Source organism: Quercus lobata, chromosome 1, assembly GCF_001633185.2.
Source record: "Quercus lobata isolate SW786 chromosome 1, ValleyOak3.0 Primary Assembly, whole genome shotgun sequence".
Taxonomy (NCBI): Eukaryota; Viridiplantae; Streptophyta; class Magnoliopsida; order Fagales; family Fagaceae; genus Quercus; species Quercus lobata.
The window spans coordinates 37140934-37164985 of record NC_044904.1 but is presented as its reverse complement, the minus strand read 5'-3'; the positions used below and the strand labels follow the sequence as shown (position 1 = coordinate 37164985).

At 34.5% G+C, this 24052-nt stretch overlaps 1 protein-coding gene across 3 annotated transcripts in view; it reads right to left on the bottom strand.

Annotated features, from left to right (window-relative positions):
• The window catches only part of LOC115989160 (tRNA ligase 1), a 34744-nt gene extending 18233 nt beyond the window's left edge, over positions 1–16511 (bottom strand). Inside the window, exons 1-14 of one of the 3 annotated variants that reach the window (XM_031112828.1) lie at positions 16112–16511; positions 14912–15208; positions 14506–14556; positions 14233–14315; positions 13699–13798; positions 10243–10321; positions 8994–9117; positions 7752–7858; positions 6945–7073; positions 4383–4447; positions 4062–4229; positions 3258–3418; positions 3071–3102; positions 1579–1745 (exon numbers count right to left, since the gene is read on the bottom strand). In XM_031112828.1, the coding sequence (XP_030968688.1) occupies positions 1579–1745; positions 3071–3102; positions 3258–3418; positions 4062–4229; positions 4383–4447; positions 6945–7073; positions 7752–7858; positions 8994–9117; positions 10243–10321; positions 13699–13798; positions 14233–14315; positions 14506–14556; positions 14912–15208; positions 16112–16300 (1752 nt within the window). In that variant the 5' untranslated portion in view covers positions 16301–16511. The remainder of the gene's footprint in view (positions 1–1578; positions 1746–3070; positions 3103–3257; positions 3419–4061; positions 4230–4382; positions 4448–6944; positions 7074–7751; positions 7859–8993; positions 9118–10242; positions 10322–13698; positions 13799–14232; positions 14316–14505; positions 14557–14911; positions 15209–16111) is intronic. The other 2 variants (XM_031112822.1, XM_031112834.1) reach the window with 2 other exon arrangements.
• Between the last annotated feature and the right edge of the window lie 7541 nt (positions 16512–24052).

Sequence of the window (24052 nt, the reverse complement as noted above, 5' to 3'; positions counted from 1 at the left end):
GTCACTAGATGTGAGTCCCTAAGCCTGAGACCAGTCAAACGAGAAACAACTGAAAGAAGCAAGCAGCTAGTCTCCTGAACTGTCCAAGCCCTCAAAAGTCCGCCGATTACGCTCCCTCCATAAACACCACATTAAGAACAAGGGAGTCACAATATGTTTAGACCCTTTTGGAAGCTTGGTAATTTACTCATGCACCTAAGGGGACTCAAGAGGAAGGAACCAGCACACTTTTGAAGGGGTTGAGTATTCTCTGTTTAAAACTGTTCTTTACTTCATTCTTTATACGATTGGATGACTACTTTAAGTAGTCACTTATTTTCCTCTCCGGAGGAGTTTTTAGATTTATGTGAAATGTGATGATCCTTGTAGCTTCCCTAGTATACTACTACTTGGTAGTTTCCCCTTTTATATTTTCAATAGGCTTCATTTGGAAGTTCATAAGAGAATGGAATGAAATGATCATAAGGGAATGAAAATGAATGGAATGGAATGTATTTAAGCAAGGGAAAGAAATGGAAAAAAATGGAATGGAATTAAGTAATCTTGATTGGATGTTTTAAAATAAAGGAATGGAAAGGAATGAAAATAAATGGAATGTAAGTAATCTTGTTTGAGAGTAACATAGCAAGAATAGAATGGATTCATTTTATGACAATATTACTATTAGACCCTTATTTTAAAATAAAATGTTGAATATATAAGGGTATTTTGGGAGCTTTGGTAAAAAATTCTTTAAATCTAATTCCATTCCCTCCCATTCCTCCCAATTTTGGGGGGAATGAAAATTTGAGATTTTAAGGGAATAGATAGGAAAGAGTGTTCCCTCTTACCCATTCCATTTTCTCCCACTTAAACTCCCAAATAAGGGAATAGACTTTCCATTCCCTCCATTAAAACTCCCAAACAAGAGAAAGAAATAATATTCTAAAATTATTCTTTTCATTCCTTTCCATTCTGTTTCATTCTCTCCTCCCCAAACAAGGGCTAAAAGTTTTCATAACCTAAATATATATATATATCCAAGAGCCTTATAGTTCAATCGACACTTCCTAATGTTTCCAACAGAAATGTCTAGGGTTCCAATCCCCCCTCCCCCAATGTAACTATTGAATTATCAAAAAAAGGCTAAAATAATGTTTGCGTCCTAAAGTTTGCATGAATTTTGTTTTTCATCCCCAAATTTTAAAAGGTTTGTTTTTCATCCCTAAACTATTGAAAATGTTCCACTTTTTGTACTTTAAACTTAAAAAATAAAAATAAATAAATAAAATAAAAAATCATCCCTACTATTAAAAAAGATCTTTTGTTCGTCCCTATTTTCACCCCTAAACTATTGGAAAAAGTTCTTTACACAGTTTAGGGAAGAAAAGCAAACTTTTTAAAGTTTAAAGACAAAAAAATAAACCCATGCAAACTTTAGGGACGACAACAATATTTTAGCAAAAAATAATAATAATTTATAGATAAGAAGAATACAGGACTATCCTATCACAATTTTGATTTTACATCCATATTCATTAAACATCTAAGCATGATTATATATACATCGAGATTGTATAAGAAAACTAGAAAAGATACCTTATAAGTAAGAAATTTCAATTTGATCATTAAATTTGCATCTTCATCAGCTAATGCATCTTTTCCCAATGTGCTACTGCTACCATTCTCTACCATAGTATTGCTTTTGGCAATTTCGGCAGCTCTCTCCTTGTTTGCCATGAATAAATTAATATCAACAAAGAAACCTGGGTAAATATGAAATATGAGCAACAGATTGAAACCTCGCAGTAGACTGGATAGCATAAAATAACATGTTAAATTTTTATCATTTATTTAGAAAGATACTTGAACATGAGCTTACCATATGTTGTCTTAGCATCTCTATATATACACTGATTTATACCTCATTAGTAAATAACAAACACACAACCCATACCCCTAACACAGATTCTATAGACTAAGGACCTGTCCGGTTTTGCTCTTGAAGGGTTCAAAAAGTGCTTTAAGGGGGTTAAAGCTCCTTTAGCTTAAATTGCCAACTTTTGGCAATTTCAGTTGAAAGAGCTTTAAGGGGGGTCCTTAAAAATATGATATGGGTCCATAAAGCTAACTAGCTTTAAGGCTAAAGCTAGAATTTGGAGCTTCTAGGAAAAGGTTCTACAATTTACTGTTTATGCTTTACAGATCCAAAACTTTAAAACGCCTTCACTATAATTGGAAAAGCACTCAAAAGGTTAAAAAAATTTCAAGTAAAGCTTTATACTGCAAAAGCTCTACTACAAAAGCACTATAGCTAAAACTCTACTTCCTGCAGCAATGCCAAATGGGCACTAGTCTAAATGGGTATAACAACATACAAGGGCTATATCAGGCTGTTGTTGCTCAAAATCCTCTTCGAAATAATTGAAGTCCCAAACTTAAAAGTAGGAGAAAGAAAAAAAAAATCTGATCAATAGATGAATTGGAGATCCCTATCCATTTTCATTGCCAGTACTGATCTGAGGCATTATGGCACAATTCTATGTTTATGTTGTGTCTATGAATATGAAATTGCATGGTCATGACATATGATTCCATACTAATGGGAAAAACCTTACATCAACTGATTAAACAATTTGAAAATCACCATGAACTTAAGATGGCTGTTAAACAAAGAGACTGTGTCAAATACTATCATTTTTCCTACTTCACTGTACCAATTCTCAGTCCATGATAAATTTCAAAGGATTTCCTAAACAGTAGAAACTCTTCTATACATCACTCATTTGTAGCCAGTCTGCCATACCATTCAATTTTTTAAGATTGTTTGGAGTTTATTTGGTTCCTTCTACAGATCCATGTTTACTTTTATTTTTTCTATGAGGAATAAATAACATTGCCTCAGAAAATTTATTATAAGCCCCCAGCATGCACAGCTGAAAAGAAAAATATATATAACTCTCACATTACCACAAGTACTAAACAAAATAATCTTACTACATAATCTAGGACAAGATGGAGAATTATCAGAAGTAAGGTTTAAAGTAAAAAATAGATCCAGATTGTTATGCAAAGCATAAAAGATGCTTACCTCGATATAATGGCCACAATCCTGGCTTGAGCCTGAAACATACCAAATATTTTTAAGTTGGGGAGTGCATAACATAAAATAGTATGAAACAACCTAATCCAAGTATTAATTTTTTTTTTTTTTTTTTGATAGGTAAATCCAAGTTTTACATTGAAGAAAAAGATTAAAGTGTAAGTTCAAACAAAACCTCATCTCTTTTTGGTATCGCCGAAAGGCAGAGTCACTGTGGACATGAATGACCATTTTGTAGAAAAGGTTGTCACTTGATATGGAACTGACTTTGTGAAAGTTATGGTAACATTTAAATGCAGCAGGGAAACGTTTTTCTCTCATCAAGCGCATCATTTCCTAGTTCAATTGAAAACTAGTAACATCAATAAGCGACAAATGAAGGCTAAGTCACCCAAACAGCATTTATAGCATTTTTTTATAAGTATTGATGCTTTTATAAAAAAAAAAAAGATCACTCCATGTACAAGATGAACACAAAGAAGCAAAAAGAATTACAAATAATCAATCATTTTCAGCAATGAAATTGCAACTAGTGAACTTCCATGCACAGGACCAATTAAGCAAAGATGTACTAAATAAATCAAGCACATGGGTCCCCATGTGCTCCACATCCACAAAAATACGCCAATTGCATTCTCTCTCCACAATATCCACATCAAACATGAGAAATGCAACATTAGTTGATGTTAACAAAAAAAGAAAACATAGTTTGCAAACTGTGATGCAATGAAAAAACCATCACTACTGTTCAAAGGGAATGCAAAATTTTATGATTTGACATAAAATATATGAAAAATAGCAATAAAAGATAAGAAGCTATATTAGCAATTAAAATAAAGCAGTAAAAAAATTGGCAAGCACCGGTGCCCAAAACTATCTAAACAAAGAAGCAGGCAATTTCAGAATTCATCACATTATAAAAGTAAATTTGATGAAAATTAACATTTTAGAAGATAGCAAAAATGGATTGTAGCAGGACCTGCAATTTGGTGGTTGAATAATCAGCAGGATGAGATTGTAAAAATTTTGAAAGAACAGATTTATCCGCATTTCTTGAATGGGTGTCACCAGCTTCTTCATCCCCAAACCAATCTGAATAGTCCGGGCAAAAGGAAGTGCCAACACTCTGAAGAAGTGCTTTTATTTGCTGCAGTAAAATTTTAAAGAGAGAGAGGGAGAGAGGAAAAAAAAAAAAAAAAACACATAATTGATATGAATTCTTAATCATCCACTTTATCAATATCAAGTATAGTTGCCACATTCAAATACGATACTTCAAAGTACAGGAACTCCCTGGTACCTGCTTTTCATCTGTCCTGTTTGCAGCACAAATTTCCCTAAGGCTTGGTCCCAAATCAAGGCCAGCTGAAATACAAAGCAAAATCAGGTATTACCTGATGATCAAGACTCAATTTCTGTTTTAACTAGCATTTTCATTAGTCAAGAAAGTAAACTTCAATGGGGGTAAAAAGCAATTCAGCCATTTTTGTGATAAGTAAGAGTAATTGTATTAATTAAACAATAATTGTACAATAATTTCAGATTTGCAGTTTAATTCTACAGGCTATATAATCAACTGCTCCAATGAAAAGATTCAGCAATGCAAAAACCAATTCAGCTATCCAATGATTTAAAAGGAATTACGTAGTGCAAGCAACAGTAGATTTACATAGAGGGAACCCCCATCTTTCCTTTGACCAACATGTCCTTGAACCAACCTGTCCCCCCCTTTCTCAGGAATCTATCTTTAAAAAAACCAATCCCATAACTAAAGAAAAATAGTATTTATTGAAAGATATTGTTCAATCAATGGCCATGAAAACAATCTTTGGACAAGAGAGCAAAAATTCAACTCATAACACACACACAAATGTCTAAACACAAAGACTCCTTCCAGTACATAGAGCAAATATAATTATATAATTTACAAGATATTTGCCTATGACCTTTTTTGGATTGCCACTGGGGTCCATATTCAAGGCTCAATTATTATAACAGAATGAATGGAACAAAAACCTGCAGGGTGGAAGAAGCTATATCTCTCAAAGGAGAGAGGATTGCGCTTACTAAGAGTATAGTACCTTCACATCGTACATGTTTTTAATTGTCCCTCTTTAAAATTCCCATTCTAAATATGGTGTATTATTTGTACAAAATATGGTGAATCTTGAAGGGTTAGACAACAAAGGAAGTCAAGGGTTTGCATGGAGTTAGTCTTTGGAAGTGCATAGAGAAGACTGGGATACTTATAATAGCTCTGTAAGATTTTCTGTTACACAAATTCGTTTTTGTCACATTGTATGGTATTAGGACTCTTGTATGGAAGATGTTTTCCCTAAACTATTTCGGAAGGAATAAACAAGAGTGTTTATTCTAACTGGAATCATCAGTTCAGCGAATCACCCCAAGATTGGGAGTTGGAATCCATGGATAATTTCTGTGACATATTATATTCTACTTTCCCTTCTGGACAAGGGGAGGATTGATTAACTAGGAAACCTCCCAAAGTAGAAAAGTTTGACATCCATTCTAACTATGGAGTCTTGAAGAGTTCTATGTAGTGTTCCTAGGAGAAGCATATCTTTGTTAACAAGTGAGTTATAGCTCAACTGGTACTTCCTCCTCCCATAATAATGGGATGGAAGGTGAGAGATCGTCGATTTAAGACCCACAGGGTGCCTGCGTGACATACCAATCCCCCCCCCCCCCCCAAAAAAAAAAAGCATACCTCTATTAAATGGCCTCAAAAAAAAAATTTCGTTGCCCAAGGCAGTAGCATTGGATAAAAAATGTTAATAGTAGATCATCTTCAAAAGCACAATATATTGATTATCAATTGATATTGCATAGAGGGGAGTCCATTGACCACCTTCTACTTCATTGCACAGCAGCAAGAGACATTTGGTTGCTTGCGATTATGCTAAAAATTGTGGTTTAGATGCTAGGCTGTTGGCAAGGGAGATTTCATCATCATAGAATCTCTAGAGCTTGGGTTGGAGGTCCATTGTGTATCACGTGGACTATTTGGTGTGAGCAAAATAGCAGAATATTTGATGGTTTTGAACATTCCAACCATGTCATCAAAAAATTCATGCTAAGATGTTTGTATGTTCCAGTGGTTGTATTAAAAATATCCCTTCTTGCTCTTTCTTAGAATTCTAAGTAGCTAAAACTTGAGATTGTGATTTCCAATGTGGGATATGACGTGTATAATGTATCTTCTATTTTGTTTGAATGAATTTTTTTATTATTTTTTTAAAAAAAGTGCTGCTGTTACATTATATTAGAGACAGACGAAGTGGTTGATTCTTTTCTTTCTCATAAATTTTCTTCTTTTCATCTGCCTTTTTTATTAATCCTTAAAAATTCCCCAAAGCATTAGCATTTGTTGGATCCATTCTTTAGATCCATTAATAAAATATGTTACCTATTTCATCAGTTTGATAGTAGCCCTCATGTTATCTCTACATGAAGAGGGCAGTTTCCACCACCAATATAGCATGTAATTCATTATAAGTAACAATACAACACCGCAAAGTTCCAGAAGGAGTGTAATAATATCTGCTTCTGATAGATTCAGTTTTTGCTCAATATATTTGGACTAACACACTGGTTCTACAAAGCAGAAATTATAATTTTATACCATGTGCACCAGTCTCAACATAACCTATCACTTCACTATGAGAATATATACCGTCCCCGGGGGAAAAAACACCTTATCAAAAAGTGAATGAGGGGGTCCCTGTAACACACACTGGCTAACATGGATAAATTTTGAGGGTAAGCAATTAACAATGAAAATAAACATAGAACCAAAGAATTTCCTAGCCAAGGTAACCAATACCAAAAACAAAACTCATACCTCCCTCAGTTGGCGGCGGAGGAGATTCTTTTAAAACTTTCTCCATATGTTTTGAGCTCTCTTGACTTACAATACGAGCCACAAGACCTTCTAAAATTTCACCCTGAACCTTTATATGATCTTTTGAACCTGCATATTAAGTTAAAGCTGAGTTAACACCCTCTAGTCTCACTAATAGCTCACTTAAAAAGAGCCACATTTTTAACTTTGGCTAACACCCAATTTTTTGATGAGAAAGAAAAGATCACATAACAAATCATTCCAAGTCAAGAATCAAACACACCAGAAGAAAAAATGATAATCTACTTAATATGACAACCACACAATGGACTAAGACACCAAATCCAATACCAAGGGCGTCTTTGGAATATATATCCAAATCCATTCCTTCTTGATTGAATTGATTAAAAAGAATTCCTATGGCTCCAACAAGAAAAGTAAATAAGCCTAATACAAGCATGGAAATAGCATATTGCTATCCAATTCATGGGGATACAAAAAAGTGGGGCAGCAGCATTAATGGTAAGGATGTTATGGCAAGAGGCAATGTGAACTATCCATTTTTTCAGTTATGTTTCAAGAGTTTTTTTTTTTTTTTTTCCTCCTCTTACGTTGCAGAGGGTACTTTTTGCTTAAATTAAGCAGTTGAGGCAGAAAAGAGTGGTCATCATTCCCAGCAAGCATGATTTGAAATTGTTTTCCAATAGACACTGTTTAAACTAACAATTTTTTGTTAAAAGAAAACTAGATGAGGCCCCACAAAATCCCAAGCTAAGTAATAGAAGCACATTGCACTTAAAACGTTACCTGGTATAGATATATCTGCAACTTCATTAAGAGCCTTACATACAGGTGTTGCAGTTCCTTCTTCACAGAGGGCATCATAGGCAGCAAAAAATGAAGTCACTGACTTCCTTCAGTTACAAAAATATCAATCAGAAGCAATAAAACTATAATTTTCCTTAGCCTAGAAAATTTCAACTGGATAATTCTTATGTGAGATGAAAATGAAACTTTCACTGCTTTCTTAGTTTAGGAGTTGTTCAAGTATAGTCACTGTCTACTGAACCATTCTACTCTTTTAATAAAATTATTATTTACTGTAAGATAAATAAATAAATAAAAACCCATCACTTTTTATATAAGGAAAGAATACTGAACATAATTTAAGCTAATATCAAGAAACAGACACACATATTGGCAACTACACATAGCAAGTAATAAGTTCAAAGAAGAGAGGGAAAAAAAGCAGAATGACTTGATTATACACACATACAAACAAACACACATGTTGACAACTGGAAATACAAAGTAATAATTTTAATGGAGGACAAAAGCAGAATGACTGAAACATACAATCTTCTGTGTGTGTGTGTGCGTGTGTGTGTATTATAGCAACTAGATATACTATGTTTATTGAAGAAAAAAGTAGAATGACCTAAGAACATGGTAATTATACAAGAGACTCCTCTAGAAGTTACAACCCAAATTTTAAGAGAGTTGTCCAAAAAAGAATTCAGGGAGATACATTATTAAAATTCTTCACCTAAAGCCATTCAGATTGACACCTAGACCTTCAGGGCGATAATATCATACAGATATCTGGTTTTTATGTGCTTGATGCTTCTCATTCTGTCTGTTTTAAAAAAAATTAAGTGTTTGTGTGTGTGTATATATATATATATATATATATATATATAAATACTAATAAATAAAAATACAAAGGATCATGGGGACAGTCGTAGAATACTAAAATACTCAACTATCAACTCATGATTAGTTACATATTCAACAGATTCAAAGTGTCTAAAATACAAGAGGGTCCATTATCATCTAATGATGCCCAATATAGCCTTAATGCCAGCATAGTATCTGACTCACAAAGTTAGCATGATGAGAGAACCACAAGCCATGCTTTTGAGTACATATATGTATTTATGTATGTGTGCGTATGTGGAGTGAGAGAGAGCAAGAGAGGAGGGAGAGAGAGAGCCTAATTCAAAGCACTCTTCATGCTATGCTAAGTAATTGGGATCCTTAGATCATCACCTTGTCGAGAACAACCACACATGATTTGTTGGTAGGCGCCAATTTCTACAAAAAGCAATTATTTCAGGAGTAGAGTAGAATTTTGGCTTTCCGTTGCCCAATTCTGTGACTGCTGTCACTACCACTGCTCAAACAAGAAAGCACAAAAATTGTGAAGCATTAAAGAATGTTGTTGACATCAATGAACAATGAGATAGTTTCATCATGACATAATAATATTGACAAAAGAAACACAAATTGAGAAACATGCATTGATGTTGAGAAAAGAAATTTATAAGGAAAAAAAAAAATGTTTTCCTAAGTGAGGTGCAGAAGGAGGGCACCAGGACAGTTTCATCCTCAGGACATAGCCTAAACCTTTGTAACCAAACCTATGAGTGTTCGAAATCTTGAGTACAGTACACAAATTATATGCCATTTAAATGTTTTAACATTTATACTACAATGAAGTTGAAGGTGACCAAATAATTCTCTAAACTTGAAGCATACTTTCACTTCTTTCGGGCAGTAGTTCTTTTGACATTTATCTCAAGAATGAGGCTATCCCAAAAAACTTAATGCTTGCAACTCCTAAAGATACTTTGCAAATAGTCCAGCCTTCATTGAAACAATACATAAAGCATGTGAGCTCAGGGAAAGACTGGCATACTACCTGAATTAAAGAAAATTTCAAAATATATGACCAAATGAATCATGACCTTAGCAATCACACTAATGATGGCTTGACCTATACTTTTTATTTTTTGATAAGTAATAAGAAATATATTAAGATAAAGAAAGGAAGTGTCGCCTAAGTATACAGGAAGTATACATCCGGGACAAAATACAATCAAGCGCATAAAGTACAAAAGTCCAATAAACCATGAACTGAAATAAAAGAACGAAAACCTAACACTACAACCCAGTCTAAAATAGTCTTAAAGATTTTAAGGTCTGAAACTGTTTTTTTCTGATCTCTCCTGTATGGTCTGAAGACCTAAAGTCTTAAGCCTCAAGTAGACAATGACTCAATCCATTAATTAAAATCACATACTCAATCTTAAGGTTCAACACATTTGGATAATTTTACATGGCTATTATAGTATTATCCTTAAACTCAGCTTTTTCTTGAGCTTAAAGTTTTGAAAATAATTAGCCCATGCGTTATATGCAATATGCATAAAAATTTCAAGGATTTATAGCTCTGACTTTATGCAATATCTAAAATAAAAGAGTTATTTGCTGAACAAAGGGAAAAAAACTCTCTTACCATAATCTTCTCGGGGACGCTGTCCATGATCTCCAAGAACAGCAGTTACCAGTTCCATGGATATGCACATACGGTTGCTCTGAAGGAATGGACAACTTTAGTATTTAAACAACTCAATAAGAGAGAGAGAGCGAGAGAGAGAGAGAGAGCGGGAGGGGGGGGGGACATTCAACAACTAATAAGATTGTACCCAGTGCACAAACTCCCACTTTTGCGGGGGAAAGGTGAATGGTAGGCAATTTTACCCCCAATTTTTTTTTTGGACAAGTTGATCCCCAAAAAAACGCACTCAACAACTAACAAACATAAATTTTTAAAGGTAAGAATTTAGATAATAATAATTATAATAGCTTGCTAATTATAATTAAACATAACACAAGCATGAGGTGAATAGGTCGAAAACTTATATTCAGCCAAAAATATAAAAATAAAAAACATATGCAATCAGATTGATTAACAATAAGTTTGGTCCATTTAGTAAAATACTCTTACCTATCATATGTTTTTTTCTGATCGCAAAATCATAATGTCACCAATATGCTAATGATCTCTAAATCAGATGACACACACGAGGATCTAGTCATTGGTTCTAAGCCCTACAGTTTATTATGTAATTTACCCAACAAAAATAGAAAGGAAAAATCAACATCACAGATATTACTAGCAAAGATACCCAAACATAAGCAAATCAAATGAATGTAAACACACATACCATAAGCATGTTCAAAACTTAAATTCAGCAAAGAAATCATAATCTTACCATAAGGCACAATATATATTTATATGCAAATTATTGAAAGAAAAGAAAGGAAGAAGCATTAAAAAACAGCCTTCCTAAAATTTACAATCAAAGACTCAAATGGTCCATTGAACCAGCTAATGAATGCCAAGAAACCCCCTATCATGGTGTATCATTCACATAAAGAACATAAAAAGACAGATTTGACTTGAATTACTAATCTCAATATTCTCTCAAAGGTGCAATTAGTCCACTCCCTCCACACTACCCACATAACATAAGATAATGAGGAACCACAACCCACAGCACTACTACAATTCCTTCCATATATCCATTTCCAGCAAAAGACGGCATCCAACACCTTGTACATCATCTAGTGTATCCCAAATGCAAAGAAAACAAAGGACCACAAATCGAAAGCTACTGAGCAATCAAGTAAAAGGTGATCCACAGATCACAACTAGTCTTACACATACAACACCAATTAACCACAACCATACTCCTTTTCATAAGCTTATCTATGGTTAGAGTTTAACCAACACCCCATGAAAGATGTACGTTTAGTATCAATGCTACTTGATAGCCCTTATTCCCAAGAAGATTGGTATTGTTATATGAAGGACTTCAGACCTATCAATGCCAATAGCCTTGTAGCTCAACTAGCACCTCTTGGTGTTTCCAAGAGAGACGTCCAGGGTTCAAATCCCCCCTCCACCACTATAACTACCGAATTATTAAAAAAATATAAAATATAAAATAAAATAAAATAAATAAAGAAGAGGTTATTCAAACCTATTAGTCTTCTAGGGGGTTCAAATCCCCCCTCCCCCATTATAACTATCAAATTATTAAAAATATATATTATAAAAAATAAAAAATAAAAGCTTAAATCCTATACGAGGTCAAGGAGTATACAATGCTAAGAAAACAGAACAGCAAGCGGTAGTGTACTTTTAAATAGCATTAGCCTCCCTCATTTTGACAAATGGTGTGGGAATCCTTCTTTAAAGGTATTGTACCCTATTTGTACACATGCTCAGTAGCTAGAGATGCCCCAATTCATTCAACTTTGGTTAGCTAGTTGGATGGGGAAGGGCATAGTTGGAATGTAAGATTCCACAGAGGTTTTAATGATTGAGAATTGGAGTGTGAATTTTTTCCTAGATTCCACATTCATTCTTATTATGAGGCCATTTGAGGTACCAGTGCAACTACTTTCCAAAGAGGGTTTCTTTGATGGGATAACAACTAGGGGGAAGATTTATATCATTGGATAATATCATCAAGAAAGGTTTTTCTTTAGTTGGTTGGTGTTGGAGTAGTGGGGAGACAGTGGATCATTTATTGATATTGCGATGTTCCATATGTTTTGTGGAACTTCATCTTTAGAGGTTTTGGGATTCAATGGGTGTTACCAAAGAGAATAGTTGATCTCTTGTTTGGGTGGAGGAAATGGTTTTGGAAGCACTCATTGAATATCTAGAACCTTGTCCCTTTTTGTTTGATATGGACATTGCGTAGTGAACGAAATAGGTGCACTTTTGAAGACGCAGAAAGCTTGATAACTCAGTTGGAAGCATTGTTTATTAGAGCTCTATTCGATTGATCTTATGTGTGGGGTCTTACAAATAGCAATTCCCTTTAGACTTCAAAGAATCTCTTTACTGTTGTGCTTTTTTTGGTTTTTAGGCTACTTTGTGTTCATTATTGTGTACATGAAGCAGTCAATTCCCAAAATACAATATCATTTCTCATCAAAAGGGGTGATTGATAACAAATATGATGCTAGTCAGGAGTGGAGTTCTGATGTTGTTAGAGGCCCAATGAGGTAAATATATGGAAATACATAAGAAATGGTTGGAACAAATGGACTGGGGATGGGAGGTGGTACTAGAATTCACTTTTGGAATGATCATCTCTTTCATTTGCTTGGATGCTTTGATAGTAAGAGGGATAAAGGAGTACATATCCTCCCTTTGTTTAGTTACAAAGTAGGAAGGAAAAGCACATGGTATCCCACATATTGAAAATTATGAAAAGAAGTGCTAAAGGTTTAGTTGGACTAAGTAATTATGATAAACAGTTAAAGAGTAAAATGGGGAAAATTGTTAAACTTATTTTCTTGGTAAGTAAAATCAATTATATTAAAAAGAGAAGATACTAAGAGTAAAAAGGGGACAATGGAGTCTATTAGCTATGTACTCATAAATTCCCTTAAAAGTATCAAGAGTACAAAGAATCTACGATATCACACAAACTTGAGGCTCTACTACCATCTTAAGCCATACAACAAAAGCAAAACAACCAAATCTTAGTCCCAAAATTTGGGAGTTGAGTATGGATCCTCAATAGACTAATTAGGGTTGACCACATGTATTATTTTTTCATCATTCTATCCTATCCAAAATCATACTCTATCACCTCCTTAATTAACAAGTCATATTTTACTTCTTCTACTAATGTTAGTCTTTATCTACCTTTTTTCTATTCCCTTGACTTGAATCAACCCACTCTTTCTTTACTGGTGCATTAATTGCCCTCCTCTGCACATGACCAAACCATCTCAAGCAACTTTTTTTTTACACTCATGCATTACCCAGCTTGACTAATATCTTGTAACCCTCCCCCTTCCCACCCTCTGTCACTGTCTCTCAACCTTCTTTTATACACACACAAACACATATCAATCATCCATAGATTAACTAAAAACATATCACCTCAAGAAAATCATTGAACTCTGATTGCTTCTTTGCTGCTTGAGTTCCCCATGCCTCATGAAAAATCCGTCCAAGAACAAAAACACCTACAGCAGTGTATCTGTAAAAGAAACACCCAGTTCAGAAAACCTTTTTTTTTTTCACAAGTACAAGAATTTTATTGCGCAAAAAAAAAAAACCAATGAAGGCCAAGTACACTGGAAGCATACAAGAACCACAAAACAAATTCAGAATTAATTACAAAGATCAAGGAACTCCAAAAAAGAAGAACAATTAAAATCCCCAATGTCACTTGTTATTTCCTAATGCAATAGAGATATCATGCTCTTTAGATCAAGACATAGAATCCCTTCTCCACCAAAAAAAAAAAAAAAGATCAAGACATAGAATCAAAAAAAGCTATCACTGAATGGGTTGGGTCAGGTGCATTGAATGTGCCTGGCCCAGAATAATTAATCCTGATAAAAATGGGGTAGATTTTAAAGTAAAAATACACACACAAATATAGAGATTAATAAAATGTAATAAGCATACATATTTCCAAAGCTGTTTTTCGCATATGCTCCACCCTCATGACCAGCATACATAAAAAGAGACCCAGAATGTTTAAGTGACACCTACAAAAAGCATCATCCTTTAATAAATCAACATGGTGAAATTATATAACAGAAACCATTAAGTTGTACTTGAATAACCTATTAATTCAAGCAAAAAAGAAGAAGATGAAGATCCTTCATTAATTCAATACCTAGCAAAGGAAAGAATAGTATACAACTTTTTCAAGAAAAAAAAATCGTAAACCCATACCTCCAAGGTAGCCAAGCCTTTAGATACCATCTCTATCATCCTTGTCCTAACCTGCACATATGAAAACAGACAATTAATCAGTGACACTGCCAACTAAAAAAAATGAGACACAATTAGAAAGCAAACTGATGAGGCCATCATCCACAAGGAGGCGACTAGCAAAAGATGATACACAATTCTACGAAAGTTTAGCATGTGGGCAGGACAGCAGGTTAGAGGAAGACATTAGAAATGTGAGCAAAGTAGTGTTAACACAACCAAGAGAGGCATTTAAAAGATAAAAAGTAGAGCAATAATTTGGAAACCACATTTTGAATGCTAGATAGATTCATGGTCCAAATTAAATTTGCTGAAAATTCATTTGGGAGACACAGCCTGGAAGACAGGAATGAGAATAAGATTGTACCTCTTGATCTGACTTCTCATTTTCAAATTTGGGATAGAACGTAGCTCTTACTTGCGCATGCGTGTATGTAGAGTTATCCACAGTGAAATTTTCCAGCATATTACCCCCGAATAACTTGCTCAAACCAGCACTACTTATTTGAGTGGCTGCTTGCCCACTGTTTTCAGTGATGCCGAGCCCACCAATTCTATTACTAACAGCTTCAGCTGCAACTGCTGAAGCACTGCTTGTAGCTGAAGACGACATACTAGTTTTTGACTTCTCTTTCCAACTCTGACCTCTATGCCCACCTCTTCGCTGCAAAGCAAAATCTCTCCCTCAATTAGCCAGTTAAGCTTAGAAATTCAACTCTAGAGACACCATTGTTTTCTTAAGCAAATTGATTTGATTATTATTACTAATACCATTGCATTTTCTCACTCATAGCGGGAACCACAGTAAGATTACTTGATCATTAATGATTAATTCTTCATTTCTTCCATTAGCATTATAAATAATACAGTGACAAACAAATTTTCACAAAAATTGACATCAGAATACACAACATCAAGAAAATTTGCACATATTCCAGAAATAACTATATATATCAAATACAAAATCCGGAAAATTTTAGCAAAATCTATTAAGCATTCCAAATTTCTTTGTACAAAGTGAATAACACAAATTCAAAATACAGCCAATCAATCATGAACAACAAGATTAAGAAAATCATCACCAAATACAAACGAAGAAGCTCGATCAAATATCGAACACATACATAGCAAAGAGTTCAACAAAATGAAACAACAATCAAGCATCCAGCCTTCTTTATACAAAGTGAATCCAAAATACAGCCAATCAAGCACTAACAATGAGACTAAGAAAATCATCACCAAATACAAATGAAGAAGCTCGATCAGATATCGAATACATACATGATACATTGCGAAGAGTTCAACAAAATGAAACAAAAATCAAGCATCCAATCTTCGTTATAAAAAGTGAATCGCGCGAATTCAAAACACAGCCAATCAATCACCACCGATAAGATTAAGAAAATCATAAACAAATACAAACGAAGAAGCTCAATCAAAATATCGAACACATACATAGCGAAAGAGTTCAACAAAATCAACGAATGTGTCAAAATATTAGCTATTCATTCGCAACAAGAAACGTAAAAAAGCAGTGAGTGAAATTTCTATAACGTGGAGTTGGTACCTGATTGTGCGACATGATTGGATGGCAGTGAGAGAAAGAGGAGGTGAAAGTGAGAGAGCGAGCTAGGGTTATGTACGATGGAGGAGGAAAGCTGAGGAAGAGGGAGGTTCTGGATTTTTTGAAGGTTAATAAAGAATAAGAAGGAAGAGTTAGTGTGAGAGCGCAGAGAATCCTCTGCGGTGTCGACATTCAATGCAAGCGTAAGCCTGCGACAATGTCTACAATATATAGAGTGATATACTGATACGTTACATACAGCACCAGAGAAAGAGAGCATGAATTAGAGCTTGGCGAGAGGGTGACTGGGAGAGAGATGATACGAGCTGGTGACACCATGAGCTTACCTCAATGTACCGTGGGCGCCCCACGTGGGACCAGGACTACCATAGGCAAGTCTCCGTTTTCTTCTAAAATAAAATAAAACATTTTCTTTTAAAATAAAATTTTTTTTTAAAAAAAAAACATTTATGTCCTGACACGTAAATTCAAATACATGTTTTTAATTTTTCACCTACAGTATTTTCAAAAAAACTGAAAATTTTTGTTTGAACACATATATCCCGATAGAATTTTAGCCAAATATTTTAATGAATATTTTATTTCTCTACTATAATTAAATTTTTTTTTCTCTTTATTTTATAATAAATATATATATATATATATATATTGTTATCTTCTCCGTTCCACAGCAACACACAGACCCACCAATCACAAAATCAAGCTACGAATTTTCACTTTAAATATAGGAATTCTTTCTGCTCTTTTTTCTTTTCAAAAATAATAGGAATAAGACAGATATGGCCACAAATACCTTTTAAAATTTACAAGCAGATATAAATATATTGATATATGCATACCCTGCGTTTTTTAAGAGGCTGTTGATAAGCTCTCTTCTCCCTCAGACTCTCCCTCTCCCTCTCCCTCTCCATCCTACGCTTCATAATAATTTTATAAAGTTCTTGAAGATCTCCTGATCTCTTATCGTGACAGAGATTATTTATAATATGGATTAATTCTTGTTTATGAAAGTATATAACTTTATTTTATGCTTAAGTCACATGGATTTTGTTTCTCAAAATCAAAAAAAAAAAAAAAAAATCACATAGATTATTGTATTTTTTTTTTTTTTTTTTGACGTAAAGGTCGGCTTGTCTTCAACTATCTATCGGCATCCTTCTTACGTTATTATAAATAACATCCTTATATATGATTATTCTCACACAAAAAATGAAAATAGAAGATTACATATTTATTTATGCTTATATAAACATACATATAATTTAGGTTTATACAACTTGGCCGTATCTATGTGGATGTGACCAAGTTGCATAAACCTAAATTATTTATTGTTTTTACTTAAATAAAATATTTCTTAGCACTTATTTAGCACACATATTAAAACTTTTTTTTTTTTTTGGGTAGAAATACGATGCATTACAACAAGAAAAAAAAACTAAACAGAACCAGCTATAACAGGGCAAACCCTGTTAACATACAAGCCATTCTTATCAAAAAGCAGAGACTCCAAAATGTCCACAGGCGGACAATGGAAGTGGACAAAATCTAACTCTTGCTCCAAGCCCATTTTTGCCAATAAGTCAGCGCACCGATTAACTTGACGATAGCAGTGATTGATCTGCACCTGATGGAGACGGGCTACAAGCTGCCTGCAGTCATCCAGCAAAGGGGAAACAACATTATTTACGTAGCTTGTGTTTTTTAAGACATCCACCACCACCTTAGCATCTACCTCAACAATGACACAAGGAATATTAAGATCACAGCAAAGTATGAGACCATCTCTCAATCCCCATAACTCCGCAACAAGGCTGTTAGTTACCCCAATATGTCTCGCAAAACCTGCTACCCAATCCCCATTTTTGTCTCTTATAATACCTCCACATCCAGCCTTACCCGTTCTTCCTGCATAAGACCCATCCGTATTTAATTTTTTCCACCCAGTTAAAGGTTACTCCCATCTGATACCCATGATCACATTCCGGGCTGGATTCCTTGGAGAGGCAACATAACAAAGAAACTCCATAGCTTGGTTCTCAATCTCCAAAGACAGCTTCGGGTTCTGATCTTTTCTGTTGAAAACAAAGTTGTTTCTGCTCTTCCACACATTCCAAACAGCAAAAAGAAAGCTAGTACTCCATGGAGGCTTCCCTTGAATATGTCTTTTGTTGTTCTTTCCATTCAAAATCAACCAATCTTGTAAGTTGCTCACCCAAAAACCCCGGTCTGTCTCCTTAACCCCTAGCTGTCTCCAAATATCCTTAACTATCCGACAGTCCCTTAAAGCATGAAGAATTGATTCCGGCTCCCTTTGGCATATGGGACACAAATCCTCCTCAATTACTTTTCTCCTCACAAGACATTCTTTGACCCCAATACTGCCATGAAAACACATCCACAAAAAAGGTTTTAATACGAGGCAACGTCTTTAATTTCCAAATCCACCCAAAACTACTAGTAGTCACCTCAGAATCCTCATCTGTAGCAATTCCATAGGCACTCTTTAAATCAAAGGTACCTCTCGGGTTTCCCAACCAAGAAATCCTATCCCTTCCTCTACTAGTGATTGATATAGGAGTGGCCTGAATCATTGCTCTAACATCTGAAGGAAGCTCAAAAGGAATTCGGTTCCAAGCCCACCCCGTGTCTGCTAACACATCCTTAATTTCCAAAAGATTTGCTTCTTGAGTTAAGGGGCCTTGAATCAACTGGCGAAGAGGCCCTTTACTCATCCAGTTGCCCCTCCAAAAACTGATATTGCTATCTCTACTTATCATCATCATGCTACCTTTGTGAAAAGTATCTCTTCCCTTTTTCATTGCTGCCCAAATCTGAGAGCAAGGCAGCCTGTCAACATTAGAGGCTCTTGCTCTTCTATTGTTACAATATTTCTGCCATAAAACTTGGGACCATAGCGCTTCCTTTTCTGTATGAAGACGCCAGTTCAGCTTAGCAAGAAGGGCTGTATTTCTGCCTCTTGCAGTCTGCAAACCCAGCCCCCCCTCTTCCTTCGACTTTGTTACTTTATGCCATCCAACCCAATGCATTTTCCTTATAGTTTCCGAAGAGCCCCAAAGGAAGTTCCGGTTGACCCGGTCAATCCCATCCAAGATTCTTCGAGGAATGTAATTACACTGCATAATATAAGATGGAATTGTAGCTGATGAAGCCTGAATAAAAACAGTCCAACCAGCCAAAAAGAGCATGTTAGCCTTCCACCCCACTAGTTTTTGTTTCACTCTCTCCAAAATGAAATTAAAGTCATGAGAAGATGAGCCCGGATGTTTAATAGGAAACCCCAAATATCTTCCAAGTGAGGGAGTAGAAGCAAAACCAAGGATATCACTTAAAGATTCCCTAGTATCCCTATCCACATTAGGCGAAAAATAAACTCTCGATTTTGTATCACTTATCGTTTGCCCCGATAGGTTACAAAAATCATCAAGGACGTCCCTAATGGTGGAGCAATTAGTGCCATCAGCTTTGGCAAATAAAACCAAATCATCCACAAAAAACAAGTGAGAGAAGGTCGGACCACTCCGAGAGGCCTTTACAAGCTGCCAAAGGCGAGCATTGCATTTTCCTTCAATGAGTTGGCCCAAATACTCCATAGAAAGGTAAAAATATAAGGCGATAGTGGATCACCTTGCCTTATCCCTCTTGAAGGATAAATCGGCTCAAGAGCCTCTCCATTAAACAAAATGGAAGTGGAGACTGAAGAGATGCAGCTCATAATGATGTCAATCAAATCAGTCGGCAAGTTAGCTCTAATGAGCATATCCCTTATGAAATTCCATTCCAATTTATCATAAGCCTTCTCTAGATCAATCTTTATCGCCATATATCCTACCCTCCCTTTTTTCTTACTTAGAGTATGGATAATTTCTTGCACTATGATAGCGTTATCCACTCCCTTTCTACCCGGAATGAACGCTGTTTGGAGGGGAGAGACAAGCTTATCCAAGAGAGGCCTCAATCTAGCAACAATGACCTTAGTAATAATCTTGTACACCGTATTGCAAAGACTAATTGGTCTATAATTGGCTAAAGTTTCAGGCCCTTGAATTTTTGGAATAAGGACAATGTGGGTTTTATTTAGGTAATCAGGGATTTTCTTCTCAGAAAAGGCCCTTAAAACTATACATAAGCAAATAAGCCAAAAAAATTAAAAGAAAAGAAATGTCCATTTGGCAAATTTAGTTTTACTTTCTATTTCATATTTCACTAAATAATAAACTTTATCTCACCATTACGGAAAAAAAAAAAGAAAAAGAAAAAGAAAAAAAAAAAAGCTATCGAATGTTATAAGATGCTAAAGTCACACACTACCTAATAAGAGAGAGAAAGAGAGAGAGGATGTTGAACTTCTCCGTTCTCCCCAAGATTTATTAAAATCTTTGATTATGGTAAGTCTCCTTTCACTAGCTTGTTCTTCCAAATTTTTCCCTTATTTGATACAAAACATTATCATCTTTGAGAACCTAGATTTGGATTTCAGATAGTTTCAACCTATGGCGTCCGCTCCTGATGATAGCTCTTTATCATCAACCCAAGACACCAATAAATTTTGTATGTATGCAAGCATTGAACCTTAGATCTCGTATTCAACCATAAGAGATTTTACTAGTTGAGCTAACTGGGGTTCAATCCTCGCTTACAACAAAAACTAATTGGTTTCTTGGTCTGATAATAAAAAATTATTATCAAGAGTAGACGTCATACGTTGAAACACTCTCAATAAAAATAAAAAATAAAAAGATTTGGATTTCAAATCAAGAGATTCATAATGTAATACTAATTTCTATGAATTTGAAATCTCTTGCTTTTATCTACTTACAAGTATTTGAAATTCAAAATTTTAAATTCATTGTTGGAAGCAATGAATTTTTTGTTTAGAATTATCTCTTCATCATAGTGTAATTAATTGTCAAACTAATAAAATTTTAAAGAGATGTTACGTTCACAATATTTTTACAACATTTTCTCAACAAATTATAAGTGGCTAGTTGTTATTAGTTCTAATTTAAACCTACCACTGAAATTGTTTTTCTATCCCACCAAGAACAACTTATAATAACCTGCCACATAAGATTTATTGTTAAAATATTGTGAAAATATTATAGACATAGTACTTATATATAATATTAAAATGAAAGACTCGAAACACAATTAAAATCTAAATCAGTTTCTAGTAGTTATCTAATTTTGTGTCACACGTCTAATTCAATTTTCTTAATTTTTATGTCAAGTGGCTAATTAAAATTCTCAGCTCAAAAGTCAAGATATCCACTTTACTCACGTAGGACCTAGGTATAACCACCTCTAACCTCATAATTATTAATCACTACTATTAAATATTTTTGTAGATAAACATTGGTTAAAACTTGTTTTTTTTTTTTTTTTTTTTTTTTTTTTTTTTTTTTTTTTTTTTTTATGAATGGCTACAACTTACAACAAAGTTTTTAATTATGTTAATTGTCTCATCCCCACAATTTTGAGATTGAAATTTCGGTTCCTTTAAAATTACAAATACAATCTGGTAATCTCTCTCACAATTTCTGGCTACATATGTTTTCATATTTTTGAGTTCCAATGAACAATAATGTTTATGATATTATCTTTACTAGAAAATTCTGTCACTAAATTCCCTTTTAGAATATTATTTTTGCTTTAACAACTGAACTATTAAAATAATGGTCCACATTTAAGATTTTATGCAAGTCTAAATAATTAGAAGCGTACACCATAAGTTGAAACTTTATAAAATTAAAAAATATTGTGGGGACTATGGCCTAAAATAACAGGTTGGGCCTTGAACCCGTCCGAGGACACCAGCCCATCCGAGGAGTTAATGTGGCTTAAGCAACCCACTTTAAACATCACTGGAAACAAAGAAAATAGGTTCGAGGAGGAATTTCTTCTCGGACACTGAAAATCCAGAGCGAAAGGACATCCCAGGCACTAAAGCCCATCCCCTAAATACATGAAAAGGAAGAAAATACAAAATATCTAAGCAAAAGCTGCCACCGCCACATTGAATGCACTACAACTACTTTCCTGGCTGCATTAATGTGGAGAAGACCCCTGAACAGTGCTACTTTGGCTACCGCAACTCACAAAGAACTGAAAGAGGTGTCTGATAGGATAGATGCTCAAGTGGAGGTTTGGATGATCGACAAGTGTAAAGCCCAGATGACAGGAAAATGCCTACATAATGTGTAAAAGCCCCCATAAGAGGGGGACGGAAAAAGGAGGAAAGAGAACTGTAGCATGCAAAGGAACCCCACTGCATTGATTCGTATATACAAACTAAGTGTTTAGCTTTATCAAATCGTGTGATCTTTCAATATAATGGCTTTTGTTCTTGTTCATGTGTTACTTTATTCCATGCAATACCCCGTCTAACTTACTAAAACCTAGTTCTTTGATCCATACTCTACAAAAAAATTCATTGTATGGGGCTCTTTAGACCAAGATTCACAAAATAGGGGTTTGGGCTCCAAATTGTGCACCTACAAATATATATACATACTTTATTAGAAGTTCTTAACATATAACTCATAAAGAGCAAAACTAAGGTGTTGTTCCTCAGGTTCTCCTCTTGAGATTTTGCTATGTGGATTTTTTCTTATGGAAAGAAAGTGTACTTTTTAGTTAAGTAGCCACATGACTGAATCTTAAGAGGGGAACCTAAGTAACAGCACCTAAGATACTGTACCTAAGTTTTGTCCATTCATAAAAGATACATATGCTGTGTTGGGGGAGAGAGAGACAATATCATTTGAAAACTTCAATAACATTTACGTAACAAAGCATTATATTCACTGATGGGAAAAAAATTAATTATAATTTGTATGCATCATCTACTGAACATGAATTCATAGGTTGGTTAATATTAAGGGTCTAGTTAACAGATACCCTTAGCATAGTTGTCAAAATAATGATCTGGATCATAGTATCGCACGATTTTACGATCCCACCTCACCAAAACGTTTAGGATCACGTTATGATTGTAAAAATTGTAGGATCATGTATGATTATATAAAAGTGTAGGATCGTATGAGATCCTACCAATACATAAATTTTTGGTTTTGAAGAAACTTTAAGGGTTTTTATTTTTCCATGTTGTGATGGTATGGCTTTTTATTTTTTTTAGAAAATTATGTTAACGTAGGTAAATGCTTTCTCAAAACCAAAAAGGTAAATGCTTTCTAGTTTCTAATTCACTTGTAATTAAAATGAAGGAATGCTTCATCATTTTCTAAATGAAAATTTGATGTTGACTTTACTGCATTTTAAGCTATAATGTTGTTAAATTTGTTTGATCAATATACTAACTTGTGTTTTGATATTACTAAAACACTTTTTTTTTTTTATATAATTTTATTAGTTATACTTGTTGTATGGGCTAAAATCCAAGGACCTTAACTGATTGGGCTAGACTAATATCCAAGACAATTAACTTGAAGAGATGAGTTTTTAAGACTAACAGTTGAGTCTAAATCAATATTTTCACACAAAAATTGAAAACAAAGCACTACAAGGCAAATTTGTATGATAAAACAAGACTTGAATTTTATTTCTTCTTCCTTAGAATTACTGAGGAGTGTTTACACTTACAGAAAGATACAAAATTGAACTTCTCTCAATATTCCAAGTGTTCTATCTTTTTTTCTCTCTAAATCTGGATCAAATACCTGTACATGGGGGATCTCTTCCTATTTATAGTCTTAATGCTTCAATCATTGTTATCCACTTGGGGGGTGGGTGATTCTTCTCACAAGATACTTGTCTCATCCTTCTCCTCTCCTCCTTTTAAGGTTGTGGTGAGCTAGTAATAGGCTATTGTGGCACTATTCGGGTGTCATTCAGCCATTAATACGACATATCTGGTTGGTGTAGTGCATTTAATGTAGAGGTGAC